At 50.1% G+C, this 17207-nt stretch overlaps 1 protein-coding gene and 1 long non-coding RNA gene across 4 annotated transcripts in view; both read left to right on the top strand.

Annotated features, from left to right (window-relative positions):
• The window catches only part of GRID1 (glutamate ionotropic receptor delta type subunit 1), a 771066-nt gene that overhangs the window by 239445 nt on the left and 514414 nt on the right, over positions 1-17207 (top strand). For all 3 annotated transcript variants that reach the window (XM_032266950.1, XM_032266952.1, XM_032266951.1), the window contains one exon: positions 20-225. In XM_032266950.1, the coding sequence (XP_032122841.1) occupies positions 20-225 (206 nt within the window). The remainder of the gene's footprint in view (positions 1-19; positions 226-17207) is intronic.
• On the top strand, positions 233-5105 carry LOC116542171. The gene is made up of 2 exons (XR_004265106.1): positions 233-3354; positions 4586-5105. It is a non-coding gene; the product is annotated as an uncharacterized LOC116542171 (long non-coding RNA).

Here is a 17207-nt window from a genome sequence, read left to right as displayed (position 1 = left end):
CTCTTCTCCCTCTGCTCAGATATCCGTGGGCTTCAAAGCTTTCTGGACCAGGCCTCGCGGCTGGGCCTTGATGTCTCTTTACAAAAGGTGGACAAGAACATTAGCCACATATTCACCAGCCTCTTCACCACGATGAAGACGGAGGAGCTGAATCGCTACCGGGACACGCTGCGCCGCGCCATCCTGCTGCTCAGCCCACAGGGAGCCCACTCCTTCATCAATGAGGTAGGTCATGGGAGCCTAAGGCCTCAGGGACCTGGTGCCCAGGGCTCTGCGGAAGATGGCTCAGGTGGGCTGCAGGGCGCGGTCCTCTTACGCATGGGCAAAACGGACGTGGAGACCCGTAGGTACGCGGCCCGCAGCACACAGCCTTTAAGAGGGGATTCTCTGAGCATTGCCTGGCTCCTGGATATTCCCTGACAGGTGACTCAAGGTCTGCTCAGACTCTGAGAAGCTGTGAGGAGGCTGGTGGGAAGCCTGTTTACAAGTCACTGACAGAGATTTCTAAGCTAAATTCAGGCCTTTTTTTTTTTTTTTTTTTCTTTTTAATTTTCCTCTCTTTGTTGACAGGTGTAAGCCTCTAGGGATAAAATAAATTTTGAGCTTTCTGCAGAGATGCGTAGGTCTGCCTTGAGATTTCTTAGCACCTGGAGGAGGTGGCTTTGCCTGTTGCTGAAGGATACATTAGATGTGCTGATTTTTTTTGGTGCTTGGGCTGATCAATATGTTTCTTTTAAAAACATCTCTATTAGAGGTTGCGGCCTTCTAATGAAGACAGGGCCCACCAGTTTAAGAAGCCATTAGTTAGTGAAGAATCCATTCATTTGTGGGGAATCCATTAATTTGAGAACAAACAAGAAACAACCTATGAGTGGGCTGATTGGCGCCGGCCAGGGTAGTCTAATGGCAGAGAGGTGATGGGCTGGAGTTGGCAGGTCTCCCCCTGGCCTGGGTTGGTTTTGGTGGGTGAGCTGGGGATGTGGTGTGCCTTGGAGCAGTCGCAGATTGAATGGGTCATGGGGTGTGACCAAGGGCTCTCTGCAGATTCTCCAGACCACCCCAGTCGCTGTGTTGGCCCTCGCTGATTGAAAGTAAAATGGAGAGAAATACGGCATGATACTAATGCCATTTGAGGTACTTTGCTTATGCTGCTTTTCCCTCTAATTAATTATTACTCAGAATGCTACCTCATGTATCAGGAGCCAGCCCAAAGCCCACTGCTGGGGAACTTAAAATTTGGAATGCTTAATGTGGTACCATTGGCCGGCAGCCCTGATGCTCTCTGCTCATCAGGCCCCGAATCATGCCAGTGGTCAGCCAGGCCGTGATGTCCCATTGGCTCCCGGCATTTTCACCGGAACATGTTGCCCTGCGTGAAGTGATTCAGCCCAGTAATAGGCAGCCTGGGATTAGCAGCACTAACATGTCCGTTCTTTCTCAGAATGTACCCAGCGGTGCGTTTGCAGAAGCCTGTTCAGGGGACGGCTCTTCTTGCAGGCTTTCCCAGCTGGAGTCTGTACTGGCAATGGTGTCTGCTAATCTCATCACTGGCCCCCTCCCTTCCTGCTTCTTGCCAATTCCTTGCCCCCTCCCCTTGCTTCCTTTCCTCCTCGCTCTGCTGTGAAGCTTGGGAGTGGAAAGACTATTGGTTTTGGAGTTGAATGGATTTGGGGGCAAGTCCCAGCTCCCTGACTTATTATTTGTGTGACCTTGGGCCGTTTGCATCACTGTCTTAGCCTCCATTTCTTTATCTGTTAAAAGGGATGAAGGCGACAGCTGTGATAAAGCATTTACCATATAGCTTCTCAAGAAGCATCTGTTTTTTCTTCACTGCACATATTCATGCGTTTCCCTTTTAGAGGATTTTAGCCCCTTCCTGTTTCTAGCCCGGTGAGGATTTAACACATAACTAAGACTGGCCTAAGAGTGTTATTTCCAAGTGGTTAATTATGCAGACACCTGCAGTGGTGGATATGCTGGGCTTGCTTTGTCCTGCTTGTATTACTGAGTATGGTGGGGCTGGGGATGCCTCTGGAGTGGCCACTGGATTTTTTTTTTTTTTTCAGGTTATTATTATTTTTTTTAAATTTCAACTTTTATTTTAGATACAGGGTCTACATGTGCAGATTTGTCACATGGGAATCTTGTGTGATGCTGAGGTTTGGAATATGGGTCCCCTTACCCAGGTGGTAAGCATAGTATCCTATAGGTCGTTTCTAAACCCTCCACCCTCTAGCATGCTACAGGGTCTTTTGTCCCACAAGCCCCTGGGAATGTTGGCAGGGGATTGAGGGGAAGGATGGCATTTGGACTTTGGCCAACAGCTCCCACCATAGTCTTCGATCTCTGCTGATAAGAGTCTTGTTCTCTGTTCCCATGTGCCTGCTATTGGGAGGGAGGAAGCTGAGGTTTCCCGGGTGCCCACGATGACTCTGGCCTTTTGTGCATTTGCTAATCCTCACACTTTGCAGACAGAGGAAACTGAAAAGCTAAAGATGTTAAATGACTTACTTAAGATCATACAAATAGCCACTAGGGCATTGAACAGGATTTGAGTCCAGATTTTACTCCCTCCAGAGCCCCTCTTTTCTATCTGCGATGATTCCAGGAACACAGTGTACAGCACTGCACTTGCTGGAGTGGGGAAATAGGGCCGTGCTGACTTCACGGGGAGAGCTTTGGTTCCACTGTCTCTGGCCAGGGTTTGGCAGAGGTTCTTAGGGTGCTTATGCGCAAAGCATTTTAATGTATCTCCTAAGTGTGCTGGGGAAGAAATGTGGATTCTGGAGTAAACATGTGTTCCTAGGGGACCAGCTAGCCCAGCAGGTCCCCTAGGAACACCTGGGAATGCTGTCCCTGCACAAAGCCTTCCTCACCGCCTGGAGGCATTGCTTGGGCTTTTTGAGCAGACCGACCCAACCTCCTCTTTGTTGTTACAAGGACAAATGATATTCACAAGGGTGACACACTGCCAGAACATGTCCTGAATTTTATGAAGCCCAAGACACAGCTAAGGAGGAGTAAATGCCCCCTCAGCACCCCCTACACATCCATTCATGTCAACATTATGCTCCACCCTGGGTGGTATAGATGAGCTACAGTTGGCGTGCGCCATGTGGATTTCCGAGTTGTAAGTTCTCGCCTTTTCTACTCAAACAGCCTCATCAAATGGGAGTGAGTGAGGAAGTCAGAGCTGCTTGAGTCTTTTACATTTTGCAAAATGTCAATCATTCACTGCAGGTGGCTCTTGGCCTGGGGGCACATGGCACCACTAGCATCTCTGGGATTCCACTTCACGAGGGGCTGTGCTGGTGGGGCCTGCAGGTTCTGCGAGTTGGCCTTGGCAGTGAGTGGGTGAGCGGAGGAGTTGTGGCAGGCCAAGGTGCTGAGGCCTGCCTGGGGACACTGTGGGCTTGTGTGTCAGGCCCCACCTAGAGACCCCTCACATCCCTCGCCCAGTCTTTATTCTACTTCCATCCTCTGAGGTCTCCTCATCACCATCTTTATAGCCACCACACCATTGCATCATCTTAAAAAGGTGTGGAGAGGTTCGCCTTGGGGAGGATGGGCCTGAGGGTGACAGGACTCAGGTGTCTGGGTCCCGGGCCTGGTGCCACCTTGAGGCTACTCTAGGGGCTGCCAAGGGTACAGGCCATGGAGGGTCCCTTCCTCCGGGGGGGCCTGTTCTGCCCTGGGCTTGGCCTTGGAGCCCTCTATGTGAGTGTGTGTGATGCTTTACAGTAGTACCGTAACAGGGAATGGATTGGACTCATTATGTCCTCAGCTGGGCCTTGGCTCTTCTCTGGGCCACTGGCTGCTAAGTGAGGCTTCAGTGCACAATGACAGTGAACTCTGATGTCCCTCATGCAAGCCTGTTAGCTGCCTCACCAGCTGGGGATCATGACCCATGGAATTGCTGAAGTGACCAAGGCAGCAGCTGCTAAGAGGCGCCTTTCTCTGGGAATCCTGCTGCTGGCTGCTGGAGCTTTCTCTCTTCTGCTCATGGCTCTTCCTTCACTTCTCCAGCATTTGGAGAAGTGACAGGAAGAGCCATGAGCAGAAGAGGTTCAGCATACTGAACCTCAGCCAATGACAAGTTCTGTGTGGGCATGGAGGCTGTTGTTCCTGCTCTCACAGGGCTCCCAGCTTGGTGGGGAGGACTGAGGTGTGAACAGACCCTTTTACCTGAAATGGCAGAGGTAGGCCAGGCCATCTAAGAGCCCGGAGGACAGAGCAATGCTCTCTGCCCAAAGAGAGATGGGGTCGTCAGAGGGTCAGAAAAGCTTCCTGGACTAGGTGACTCTAGGGCTGGGTCTGTTAGGAATGAACTTGTACTAAGCCTGCGGACAGGGAAGGGCTGGGGAGAGGGGTCAGGAGATCCCTAATGTATTCAGGAACTTGTATGCTTTGCAGTTGCAGTCATGGGTGTGCAGGGGAGCTGAGGCTAGACGTCAGCAGAGAGGGCTCCCTTGTCTGGTGCAGACAATCCAGACTTCAGAACTAGTGTATTCTTTGGGTGTTTTTCAGGGCATTAGAAGTTAAAACCCTACAGTTTACATGTCTTATTGTTCTTGTTCTTCTCCAGGTCAGGCTTGATGGGGAGAACTCCAGTCCATAGTCATTTGGCTCTGGGCTTCATTTCAACTTCCTGGAGGGATTCTGTTCATCTGTTCATCTGTCGTCCATCTCTCTGTCCATTCCTCCGTTCATCTGTCCATCTACTCATCCATCCATCTAATTATCTACTCACCCAGCAAGTACCAATTGGGGGCCTCCTATGGATGAGGAACCCTCTCAAATGCTGGGGACATGGAATTCAGGGGCAGTGCCTCCTCCTCTCTGGGACTGGCTGTGATATGGAAAGCCATGCTACACACCATGCCACAGTGGCTGGCAGAGCAGCTGTGCCCCAGGGCTGTTGTCCACTGAGGCCTGTCTCAGTGTCTGTGGGCATTTTGGGGACTCCAGGGCTTTGTCCTTTCACCTCTCATTTATTGGTTCTGTGCCAGTCTCTTTCCTCCTTTTGTTTCCTCTGTATTTCCTCCTTTCCCTTCTAGCCTTTTGTATCACTGGAAAGAGTGGAAAAATTAAACTGTTTTAAACAATTTGTATACTTTATGGAGAAGAGTTGCTGCTCCTTGCTTCTAGTTCACAAGGAGACAGGGGCAGCCTGCCCAGCCCTGATGCCCAGGCACCATCCATTTCTGTCTGTCCTGCAAATGTTGGACAGTCTGTCCTTCTAACTAGAATGTGCTGCCTGCAGGCCAGGGACTGTGTGATGTTCCCCATTTTATTTCCGGAGAGCAGCATGGGACCTGGTCTGTAGTAGTATTGAGGGAATAAATGAATGGGCGTTTTATATTTCTTACTTCACATAGGGATGGGGTAAGCTGTGTTTTTGTGTGTGTACTTTGGTTGCCTGCTTGGCTGGTCAGCAACTCCTAGGCCAGCACATCAGCAAGGGCTTTGGTCTGAAAACTTCGGCTAGTGGGAAGGCTTATGTTTGCCTAAGAATGCTGCCTTAGGCCTGCATGGGTCAGCAAATCAGGCCAGGGCTGCTTCTGCAGGTGGGACATTCCTGAGCCCGGCGGTGGCACATGGCATTGGAATATAGGATGCAGAGAGAGATGAGTGTGTGTTGGGGGTGGTGGTGGTGGTGGTGGTAAGCAGCAGTGGAGGGAGATGTGGGAGACCAGGCATGGATTTGTGCACACACACAAACTTGCACACATGGACACAGCCTGATGCCATGATACAATCAGCAGCCACATACACTGGTACAACTAGACCCTCAGACTGGCACAGTCCAACAGGCACTGACACACACACAAACATGCACCTGTGCAGACCCACACATCAATATGCACGCACACATCCACCAGGAGGACAGCGTTGCTGGTGGCAGAGTAGTCTGGGGGAGGCATTCTGTCTTTGGAAAAAAAATGGCAGCTACCCAGTGACAGTTGCAGCAGATGACATTGACCTCTGCAGTGATCTCTTTCTCAGAGAGAGAACAGGAAAAAGAACAGCAGAGAGAATAGCTGATTGGTTGGACAGTGTCCCATTGCTCTGGTAAAAGATGTCACTTTTCATCCAGGCTGGATGGAGTAGGTGAAGGAAAAAGGTGGAAGGGGCCACCCAACACCTCTTCCAGTTTGGCCTCCCAGGCATGGCGTGTGCCTGGAGGTCAATTTAATCCTTCATAGTAGCCCAGCCTGGGTTTAGTCCTGTCTTCAAATCAGTTGCTTCTCAGAGTTTGCTGCAGTGAATGAAGCTCCCACAATTTGAATATAAAGACTGTGCTTTTAAATACTTTTACAGCAAAGGTAAATTAAATAATCTCAGTGTTCTGTTGTCCCACATGATATATGCAAATATTTCTCACTCTAACACAGTAAATTTTTAGCAGACGACTTTATCACTCAGAGCTGGAATAATTCTGTGCCATTTAAGTATCATTTACTAGAATATTTTAAATTACTAATTAATTATAGGAGATTAATTTTTAAATATGGCCCTGCATTTGCATTTAATTATATCCCTCTGTTTACGGATTTTGAAGCCTTAGCACTTTAGCAAAAGTGCTTCCAATCTGAGAAATTCCTATTTTCTTAGAAATTCTTAGAAATAAGATCACAAGAAAGAAATGTTTCCTAGATTTTTTTCTGGTTGGCTTGGAACTCAGCGACTGCAAGAGGCAGCCAGAACTTGGGGCGGGAAGGGAACAGAGAGCTATCCTTTTAGGATCTATGTTGAGATTTGGCATGGCTCTGTTCCTTTCCTCCTCTGTCCCCACCCTCCTGCTCATGTTTCCAAAGTCCCTGAGTGCTGGGGAAGCCACTGTGAGCTCTGTCCAGGTGCAACCAGCACTGTTCCCTCTCTGACAGCAGCATCACATCCCTCAGAGGCTGCTGCCTCCTGAACACACCTCCATCGCCACCTCATCCCAGAGCCAGCCGTGCACCCATCACTTGTGCTATGACCATCTCCCTCCCTCTGTGACCTGGGAATGCTAAGGGCAGGAACTGGGGCCTGTTCATCTTTCTTAATCACCTTTTCAGGGGCCATGTGTTATGGCTGGTAAATGGATGAAGGGTGGGACCCCAGGAGCACCGACTTCTACTCCCACACAAACATTGTCTACAGTCTCGATTGCCCACTGGGCAAATGAAACACATTCTTAACACTCCAGCCAAGCCAGGGGCGCCTGAGTAAAACATTGTAAGAATTTAATGTTTGATTTTTGATATTTCAAAGGAGCATCTAAGCAATCATCAGGGGAAAAGGCCTGAGTGCCGCTGGACTTTCCAGTGTTTATTTTCTGGTTGGGTGTTGTTTCTATTTTGAGTTCCATCTCAAATCATGCCATCCCATTACTGGTGCCCAGGGGTGCTGAAAACCTTACATGGACTGTCTGGGAGGCCTCTCTGGGGTCAAAGAGGACTGTGAACTTGAAGCGTGGGCCTGAAGACACCTGGTGGCCTTTCCTTCCTTTGTGGGTCATTAAATAGCAGAGCAGAATGTCATCTCCTCCCTGCAGAGTCTCTGTGGCTTATTAGCAGGTAGCCCCTTTGGCCAAGGAGGAAACAGACATGAAAAATAGGCATTTATAAAGGGAAACAGCCTGCAGCAGCCGAAATGGCTCAATTACCCTTTTTTGCTCCTGGATCCCCAAGGGTGTTCAGCCTGGGGCCTCACCCCGAGGTTGAGGTGAGTCAGCCTGTTTGTTGACTGAAGAGCTGATTGGGGAGCTCAGCAGGGAAGCTGTAGGAAGGTGTGGGGTGGGGTGGGGGGTTGTCATGAGAGGCAGAAATGAGAGAGATTATCTAAATTGTTGTGAATTTATCTTGGAGAAGCTATCTGTGCCATGTAGTCCACATCTGGTGCCATCCTCTGCACATGATATCCCCAAACAGAGCCCATGCCTAGTGCTGGTGAAATAAGAGAGTTCCCTGATCCCACTCGCAGGATGTGTGATAGGGAAGTGGCTCCTTTGATCGGCTCCCTTATAGGAGGGGAAGCACAAAGATGGGCAGATTCAGGAGCTGGGATGAGCACTTTTGGGCTCTGGCCTCATGGTAGTGTCTAGGGTTGGGTGTTTGTGACTCCCAAAGCCCCAGTGGGCATGTTACAGTGCTCTTTTAGCTCTGCCATCTGCAGACGGCTTAAGTGTTAACCAGCTCAGTGCCCTCTTGCTACCCAGGTCCTTGCCTGGCATCAGGAAGAATTGGGTCACAGGGACAAATTGAAGGATGGTAAATTTAGGGGATTTTATTGCTGGATGGAGGTGGCTCTCAGCAGGATGGATGGAGAGTTGGAAAGGGGATGGAGTGGGAAGATGATATTCCCTGGAGTTCTGCCATCCTGCAGCTGATCTTCTCTCTGACCATCTCCAACTGAACTCCTCTTGACATTCAGATGCTCCTTCTGTTCTCTCCTTCTCTGCTGTGTTACTCTACTGTCCCTCTGCTTGTCTGCTTATGGAGCCTGGGGTTTGGGTTTATATGGATACAGGATACGGAGCCATGGCAGGCCAAAAGGCAACATTTGTGTGTGAAAACAGGAATGCCTCTTTCCATTTAGGGCTGTGGGTTTCCAGGCTTGAGGGTGGGGCCTTTGCTGGGAACTTCCTTCTTCTACCCAATATTTCCCTGCCTCCTGTCTGTATCACTGGTAGGAGCTTGGCTTTGGTCACCTGCCATCTATGCTTGAGCTGCCAGTCCCCTTGGAGAGAAGTCCTCTGCATCAGCTAGCTGGTGTGGTGTAACAAACCATCCTAAAACTCAGTGTCATCCAACAGTAAGCATGTGTTGTTATGCATGAGCCTCCTGGTCAGCAGACCTGGGTTAGACTCAATAGATCTCAGCTGGGCTGGCTCACAGATCAAGGCTGGCTGATGAGGATGGCTCTGGCTAGCTGTAAGCTGTGGTGATGAGCCTGCCCCTGGACAGGCACACTAGCCCAGGCTTATTCATGAGGCAGCAGCAGAATCCCAGGAGAACAAGTGTGAGTACTCAGGGCCGCTTGAGGCCTGGGCTCAGACCTGGTGCATTGTGACTACTGCTGCAGTCTCTTGGCCAGAGCAAGCCATGAAATCAGCCCAATAGGCAGTGGAAAGAGTCTCCTCCTCTGGACGGAAGACTGCTCTTGAGGGGAAATCTGCAAAGTCACAATGCCCAAAGGGATGAAGAGTTGGGAGCATTCTGTTATCCATTTAGCATGGCCCTAGTGTACAGATGAGTTTCCTGGGTAGAAGCAGGTCTGCGGCAGGTCTGAGGGTCTGGGGCCATGTGCCTCCTGACTCTTACTTTACTTCAACATTGTCCAACTTTGGGGTGAATGTGGTAAGGAGGGGGATGTGGCACAGAAGGAGGGATAAAGGCAGCCTTTATTTATCAAGTTCACTGTATTCAGACCCTGAAACTCACCGAGTCTTCTCAACAATGCTGGAAGAGAAAGACTAGTATTAAGCTTTAAGCCTGTGGGGATGTTGGGGTTTGCTCGTGGTCTGAAAGATGAAAAATGGCAGAGCTTGGCTAGGAATGCTGAACACCTTGACTCAAAGCCCAGCTTTTTCCCGCTATGTGCTGTTGGAGAGGCTTGTTGCCATTGACAGGTCAAGGGAGAGCCCATTTTTCTCCTGGAGCATGACACAGAGAAGACTAGGTGAACATTGCCATGGAGTAGCAGGTGGCATGGAGGGGTGGTGGATACCTCTGAGTGCTCATATAGGGATGGGGACAATCCCCAGTCCTCTCTCTGCCAAAACACCTGCAGAGAGCCCAAGGGGATGGATGGGCTGCCTCTGCCTCTCCCTGAACAACTAGAAGAGCAGCTCCATGACTTTTTGGGCACCTGAGAGTCTGGGGACATTTGATATAGGCTTTCTGTCTACAGGGCAGGGAAGGGTGGAGTTCCAGGCAGACCCAACCTCTTTCCTGCCCCACTTTCTCACCATGTGACTTTCTGAGCTCTGGTTTCTCCTCTGCTCAATGGAATTAACACTTGATTCACAACATTCTTCTAAGTACAGGGTATTTGGGATGTACGTTTTCCTTTTTCCTTTCTTACAGTGCTTGACAAGGACGGGCACCCGGAACATGCCCAGTGGCTGATGTGTGCGTGGGGAGGTGGATTAGTTTCAGAAAATGTAAAGATATGGGCATGGAGGGCATTGAGAAAAGTGAAAAAACTTTTTGTGACCCTTGGGCAAGGTCAACATTCTGACATTTGGGATGTGCTAGTGCTTGACATCAGGGATTGGGCTGGTGACCTGCTGCTGGGTCAGTGGACGTAGGAGAGAACTGGCAAGGTCAGTGGGCCATTACCAGGCGTGTCTACTCCTCACCTCCCAGTTGCCTGCTGTGCAGGGCGTGGTATGGCCTCTCCCTCTCCCCAGGGCATTACTTGCGTATCTGTGCTGTCTCCAAGGTGTGTTGTGAGTGATATTGGGGGAGAGGAGTGTACAGAGTTGTGGTCTACAGTCGGAGTCGTGGAGACTGGGGGAGAGGAGCTGGTGTAGGAGGCAAGTGTGAAGGTGTGGGAGGAAAGAACTGGAGGGAGGGAGGTCATTGCAGGAAAAGCACACGTGAATCCCCCAACCCCATCCAAGAAGCCCTGGGTACCTGGGCACAGGGAGGACAGGTGGAGAGTTTCCTACCACAGGGAGATGCAGGACGTCAACCAGTTTGATTTAAATAAGAAAAGGCAGGGCAGAGCACCCAAGGGTGTCCGACTCCTCCCACACCCATTCCACCCACTCTTCTCTTGACAGAGGAACCCTGAGGCTTTCAGATGCTCAGCTGGGGCCACATGATGCTTTTTTTTTTTTTCCAGGGCTGGGGCTACTGGTGGCACAGAGGAAGGGGCATTGTCCTTGGAGCAAATGGACACAGAATCAGAGCCCAACTCTGCTATCGGTGCCATCTTTTTGAGACTGTTTACTGGTTGAAAGTTGGGATAGTCACACCTTCCCAAGGAGTTGCTGTGGGAATTAAATGAGGGAAAGCTCTTGAGAGGGCCTGGTGCATGGATGGTGCTCTGAAAACCATAGTTTCATTATTCTGCCTGTGGATGGTGTTTGGCTGAGTTGGTAGAACCAGTCTGGGGCTGTTGGGGTCAAGCTTGGAGAGTCAGTGGCTCAGAGATGGGGAGCTGTGGCCAGCCTGGCAGAAGCATAGCTCCTGTTCACTCTGTGTCAGGAAGCATAGCTCCCAGAGCCAAGTGAGGAAAGCCAGATGTGGGATGCACCTCGCGTGGTAAGAGGAGGGGCTAGGAAAAAGTGACAAAGTGCTCACAATCTCCAGCCAGCCCAGCTGGGGTTAAGGACTGGCTTGTGGTCCAGTACTCAGCTGGAGAGGATGTTAGAGTGCAAGGGAGAGGGGGAGAAGAGGAGGGCTCAGTGCTGCCTGGGCTCCAGATGCTAGCTGGGCACTTTCAGATCTAGTTCAGGAGCAGGGTGTTCACAGGGCACCTCCCATCTGGGCTCTTATTGGCACGCATGAGCAGGAGCAGCTAGTAGTGGCTTTTCAGGATTGCTGGTTACTGGGCCGATGGAAGGAGGGAAAGCCGATGGTGCTTTTCGCCTGCAGAGTTACTCTTCAGATGAAAAGGCATCTCAGCAGCCTGTTAGTGGCCAGTCTACCACTAAGACAGAATGGCCTCTATCTCTGGACCTCTTGTACTGGGTGCTTAGGGGGAGAAAGACATGGTCTCTGCCCCTGAAGCACTGCCAGGCTACACTAGAGAGAGAAAACACACACTCAGGAAGAACAGTGAATACCCAGCTGGAGACTGCCCTGTGCCTAGTGAAGCAGGGTGGGAAGGGGGCTGCATGGCTGCCACTTCTCTCTGCCCTATGATGGTTAAGTGGGACCATCCCATCTAGCCAACCACGTGAACAACTCTTGGATAATTCTGTAACTTGGAGGTTTTGAAGACAATCGAACAGAGAATGGCTAAAGTCACCCTTTGGAGTGACAGCCAGGTTGTATATCCAAATGCCTATAGCATCCAGGCAGGGACAGTAAGGCAGAGAGCAGGTGGGCTATAAGAATTGAGAGTATTGTAGCTGCAGGCACCTGGGGGCACATCCTTCTCTGAAGAGGACTGTCAGGCTCTGCCAGGATTGCCCTGAGAAGGCCTGGTGTGGTCACTATGTCTTGTGTCTCAAGTGGAGCCAGATATTTGGATTTTCTGTGAAATCTCTTAATTTTTAAATGTTTGTAGCTAATTACAAAAATGCTGTACTCTCTGTTGGCCAACTCTGTCTGTGGCAGGGGCTGATAAGGCTTGCAGGCTGCCAAGTGACAATGTCTGATTTATTGCATATATACTGTCAACTTAAGCTCATTAGCTACGAGAACAGTGTGAAGCGAGCCCTGTTCTCCTTTCCCAGTTCTTTCTTGCTGAGTATCGGCAGTCTTTCCTAGCACAGTGGTCCTAGGAGTTCCTGTTTCTTTTCTTGACTCCTCAAGGTACCACCCCTGTTTTCTGTGATTCCAACACCCTTCTTGCTTTTGGTGGTGGGTGCTGACCTGCCTTAGGGGTCTCCTTTGTGTAGTTGACCCTTGAGCAATGTGGAGATTAGGGGAACCAACCCCCCGTGCACTCAAAAATCTGTGTATAACTTTTGATCCCCCAAAACTTAACTCCTAAAGCTTACTGGTGGCCAGAAGCCTTACCGATAACATAAATATTTGATCAACACACATTTTGTATGCTATAGTCATTATGTACTGTATTTTTACGGTAGAGAAAATAAAATGGAATTAAGAAAATCACAGGAAGAGAAAATACATTTACTACTCATTAAGTGGAAGTGGCTCATCATAGAGGTCTTCATCCTGGTCACTTTCATGTTGAGTAGGCTGAGGAAGAGGAGGAAGGGTTGGCCTTGCTGTCTCAGGGTGGCAGAGGCAGGAGAAGTGGAGGAGGGATAAGGGGGGGAGGGGAGGCAGTCATGTTCAGTGAAACATTGAAAAAAATCTACGGGTAAGTGGACCCTCACAGTTCAAATCTGTGTTGTTCAACAGTCAACTGTAGCTGCCAGAAGCTCTTGTTCTTTTTATCCACCATTGCTCAGATTCTACCCTAACTGTGAACTGAGCTCTTTAACCCTTACAGGCACCTTCGGTCTTTCCTGCATGAAGGCCAGCTCTTTAGATGGGTGGTGGTCATTGGCATTGGTTTGCTCTGCCTAGCAGTGCTCCGCAAGGCTGCTGCTGGTTGTTAACTATCCTGGGACTGGCAGCTTTCAGTTTGTGGGTCTTATAGCTTTTTCCTTTCTGCATTTGGGGCACGCTGACGCTGCCCATTGGGGTGAAGAGGGTTTGGCCTGCCTGACCATTAGCATAGACGTAACTTCCTATTTAGGGCCTGAGTGGCAAACGTTTACCCACTGGCAGTCATGTGGAAGCCATGGTGCTTTTATGTTCTACTGTCAGATTTTTCTTCCTTCAGTCCCTGCTGTGGGTGCAGCATCTCCAGGGATCGTGTCCTGGCCAGGCTCAGGCATTGCTGCATTGGGCTGTGGCCTCAATTTTCTCGTTTTTCTAAAACTGTATCTCACTTGCAGGGAGGAACCAACCTCACCTTACGATTGCTCCCTGAAGTGCATTGAAAGAACCATGCAGAGTAGATGCTCAGCAAGTCACTGGCTGCATCAGCCAGACCTGTAGGGAACTGCCCGGTTCTCTGTATCACACACAGGAGCTCTCCAGAGTCTGGGACTAAGGTTCACACAAGCTCCTACCCTGGCTCTCTCCAGTTCCCTGTATGACTATAGGCTACCGCCTTGCCTTTCTGGGTCTCATTTGCCTGTCTTGAAATGGATCAGATATTAATTGGGCAGTGAATATGGACTAGGCTCTGTTCTAGATCCTGAGATTATAAAGGAGCTGAGACAAACAAGGCCCTTGTCTTCAAGAGCTGACATCTTAGTGGAAGTAGGGGTCAGACACTAAACAAATAAATGAGTAAACCAAAAGTCATGCAGTTAGTGATAACCCCCATGAAGAAAAATACAGTAAGGTAAGAAGAGAGTGGTTTGGTGAGGGTACCACTGTAAAGCAGTGGTCAGAGACGATGATGCCAAGAAGGAAGAATTTACTGAGAGCCTGGAAGGATGTGATGGAGCTCCCCAAATAAGATACGCTGCGGAGAGATTGTGGCAGCTGGAGTAGCATGTGGTCCTGAGGCTGGAATGAGCTCAGGACGTTGGAGGATCAGTGAGGAGGAGGGTGTGCCTGGTGTCAAGTGAGCCAGGGGAAGAGTGGTGGCAGGTGACGGTGGGGAGGTGTTCAAGATCAAAGCACTGGGGGCTCTCAGGCCTTTGTCAGATTTTGGGTTTGGTTTTGATTGAATAGGAAGTCACTGGAGGTTTGTGAGCAGGTGAGTGGCATGATCTGGAAAGGGACCAGGGTGAAGGTATTGTCTCTGCCACTCTCTGACTCTATGGGAAGCAGCTCGGGGACACAGAAATCCTAAGGGAATGATAATTTAGAGTTGTCAGTCAACGGGGAGCCTGGGAGCTGAGACTGGCTGCTTGGGGAGGTGCTCTCTCTGTCTCCCTGCTTGCCTGGGCCACGAGGCCGGGATGGGCAGCCCTCTGCCTGGCAGCCTCATTCTGGGCTCCCTGCACTCAGGCCGCCTGCATGGGCCCTTGGTGTGGGAAGCCAGGCTGGCCCCTGCTTTGTGCCTCCCTGAACGAGTTCGCAGGGGTAAGCTCAGCCTCTTGGCAGCCACCATGGCGGCTTCCTGCGAGGAGCAGGCAATCAGCCTAAAGAGCTTTGCACATTATTAATGTGTGTGCAAATGGGCCTGCCTTGCTGCTGCAAGGACTCTCCTTGTGGAAGGGCTGAGAGAGGATGTGCCCTTTGCAGTGCATCTTTCCTCTTTCCTTCAGCAGGGAATTCGGGGAAGCAGCAAAAGCAACAGCAATAACAAACCCCAGCCACACAAGCCTTCCGTTCATCACCTAATGAGAATCAGGCAGGGCCGCTACCAATCCCAGGGCAGGGCCTCCCCCTCTCCAGGGCTGTGGTTTGTTTGCCCTTGTGCCAATAGGTAAACAAATCAGCGGTGCCAGGGTGTGCACACGTGTGTGTTTGTGGTGAGTTGTTTGTATGTGCTCTGCCTTTGTCTGCCTGTTTCCACACTGGCCTTTGAAACTGTGTGATGCCCCCACCCCTACCATAAAGGGCTCACCGGCATTGTGGGGGACAGTGATGTGGGATTTCCCACACCCTATCCTATTCTTTGTTGCTCCCAGCTGCTTCCTCTCCACTCTCAGCATCACTGGTAGGTTCCAGGCTATGGCCCTCTGTCCTCTGTTCCCTAGGTTTGGATTGTAGCTTTGCCCTTAGGAGGTGGTCTTGAGTAGGCCCCCCTTCCCCTCCCGTGACCCAGTAGACTCCAATCCTCATCCCTGCCACCCATTCCAGATCCCCCTAGGCACTGGCAGTGTTGGGGCGGAGGAGTAGTCAGGCCTGGCATTGCAGGAGACCAAAATCATGACATGATTTGACTCAAAGCTCAAACAGTTACCTTCTTCATCCTCCAAGCTGGGCACATTTCAGAGCCTTTGCAGTGATGCTTGGGTCCCTTGGCTCTGCTGCCATGGCTCTAAAGTCCTGTGTCCCTGGATTGTGGACTTAACTACTGCCTAGGTCTGCATGGCAGGGAACTAAGAATTGCAGGAAGTGGGGCCCAACGGTTCCAACTGGGCTCCCCACTTGTCTCCACCTCTCCTTCATGTGTGCTCACACCCCAGGGATGGCCCTCAGGGTCAGTCCCATCACAGGCAGCAGCTGTGGTCTAGGCATACTGGGAGACTTCAGAGGCCAATTAAAAAGTGAGAAAAAAATAATTTTATCTGTGAAATGGGGAACACTATTTGAACATTTGATTCAGTGACCAATTTAAAAAGTCATGACTATTTCTTTCTATGAGGGTCAGTGTCCTTTCAAATCTGGCTAGTTTTAACTTCCAAAGGAAGACAGGTAAAGGGAAGTTGTATGAGCTATCCAGGCATGCAGTGGAGCTCCAGTGCCAGGGAGAGGCTGAGCAGGAATTCCAGCTCCAGGGCTGCTCATTTCTCTTCCAGCTGTTGGGTATTTCTTCCTATGCAGACGGGGCATGCCCAGGAAGGCTGTCAGCCCCTGGAAATGCAAAGTAAGCACATCCCTGGCTCATTAATTGCTCCTACTGAATGTGCAGGGAATGATCCTGCTTCTCTGACAGGCTCAGACAGAGGGACCTTGTCCCTGGCTCAGCATGTGGTACCTGTCCTCAGGATACGGAGCGGGGAACAGATGGGGGCAGCAGAAAGAGCAGGGGTTTGGGAGTTACTCAGCTGAGTTTACTCTCTGAATCTGGCATCACTGGTAAAATAAAGAAGGTAGTCCCTGCTCACCCCCAGGGCTGTGGGAAAGTTTAAAGGAGGTAATGTGTGGGGAAGTGCCTGGCTTGGAGTAGATGAGTAAATGGCTGCATTCATTTCTATGGTACAGGGTGCCCTTAGGTCTGTCACTCTGCCCAGAGCCAGGCTATTGTCACTGCTCCCCTATCTCAGATGCAGAGACTGAGGCCCTTCAGGATTGCATTTGGGGCCCTGGAGTATCCAGTGTAGTATTTCTAAAGCAATTGAGGTAAGGAACAGGCTTGAGGGGAGAGATGTCAGAGCAGGTAAGAACATGTCTGGCCTTTGGTGTTGTCTGTTTGGTGTTAGAATCCAAGTACTGCCCTTATGGCTGGTGGCTGTGGGCAAGTTATAAAACTGCTCCAAACCTTTGTTTTCTTATCTCTAAAGTAGGGATAGTGGCAGGACTACATCATAAGATATGATGAGAATTTAACAAGACAGTCATTTGAAGTGCTTAGGATAGCACCTGACACACAGTAAGTGCTCAGTAAATGTCCCTGGCATTACTGTGGTCATGGTGATGATAATGACTTTTTGATGGTGATGATACTGTTGATGGTGATAATGATGGTGAGATGATGGTGATACTGGTGATGATGGTGAGGACGATGATGGTGATRTTGATGGTAAGATGATAGTGATGGTGGTGATGATAATGTTGATGGTGGTGATGATGGTGATTGTGGTGATGATTATGATGATGGTGATAATGATGGTGATGGTGATAATGATGGTGAGATAATGGTGATGGTGATGATGGTGATCGTGGTGGTGATAATGATGG

The sequence above is a fragment of the Sapajus apella genome, unplaced genomic scaffold, assembly GCF_009761245.1.
Source record: "Sapajus apella isolate SASKATOON/1434 unplaced genomic scaffold, GSC_monkey_1.0 scaffold163, whole genome shotgun sequence".
In the NCBI taxonomy this organism is placed as follows: Eukaryota; Metazoa; Chordata; class Mammalia; order Primates; family Cebidae; genus Sapajus; species Sapajus apella.
The sequence above is the reverse complement of the archived record's forward strand: the minus strand, read 5'-3'. Positions and strand labels throughout refer to the sequence as shown.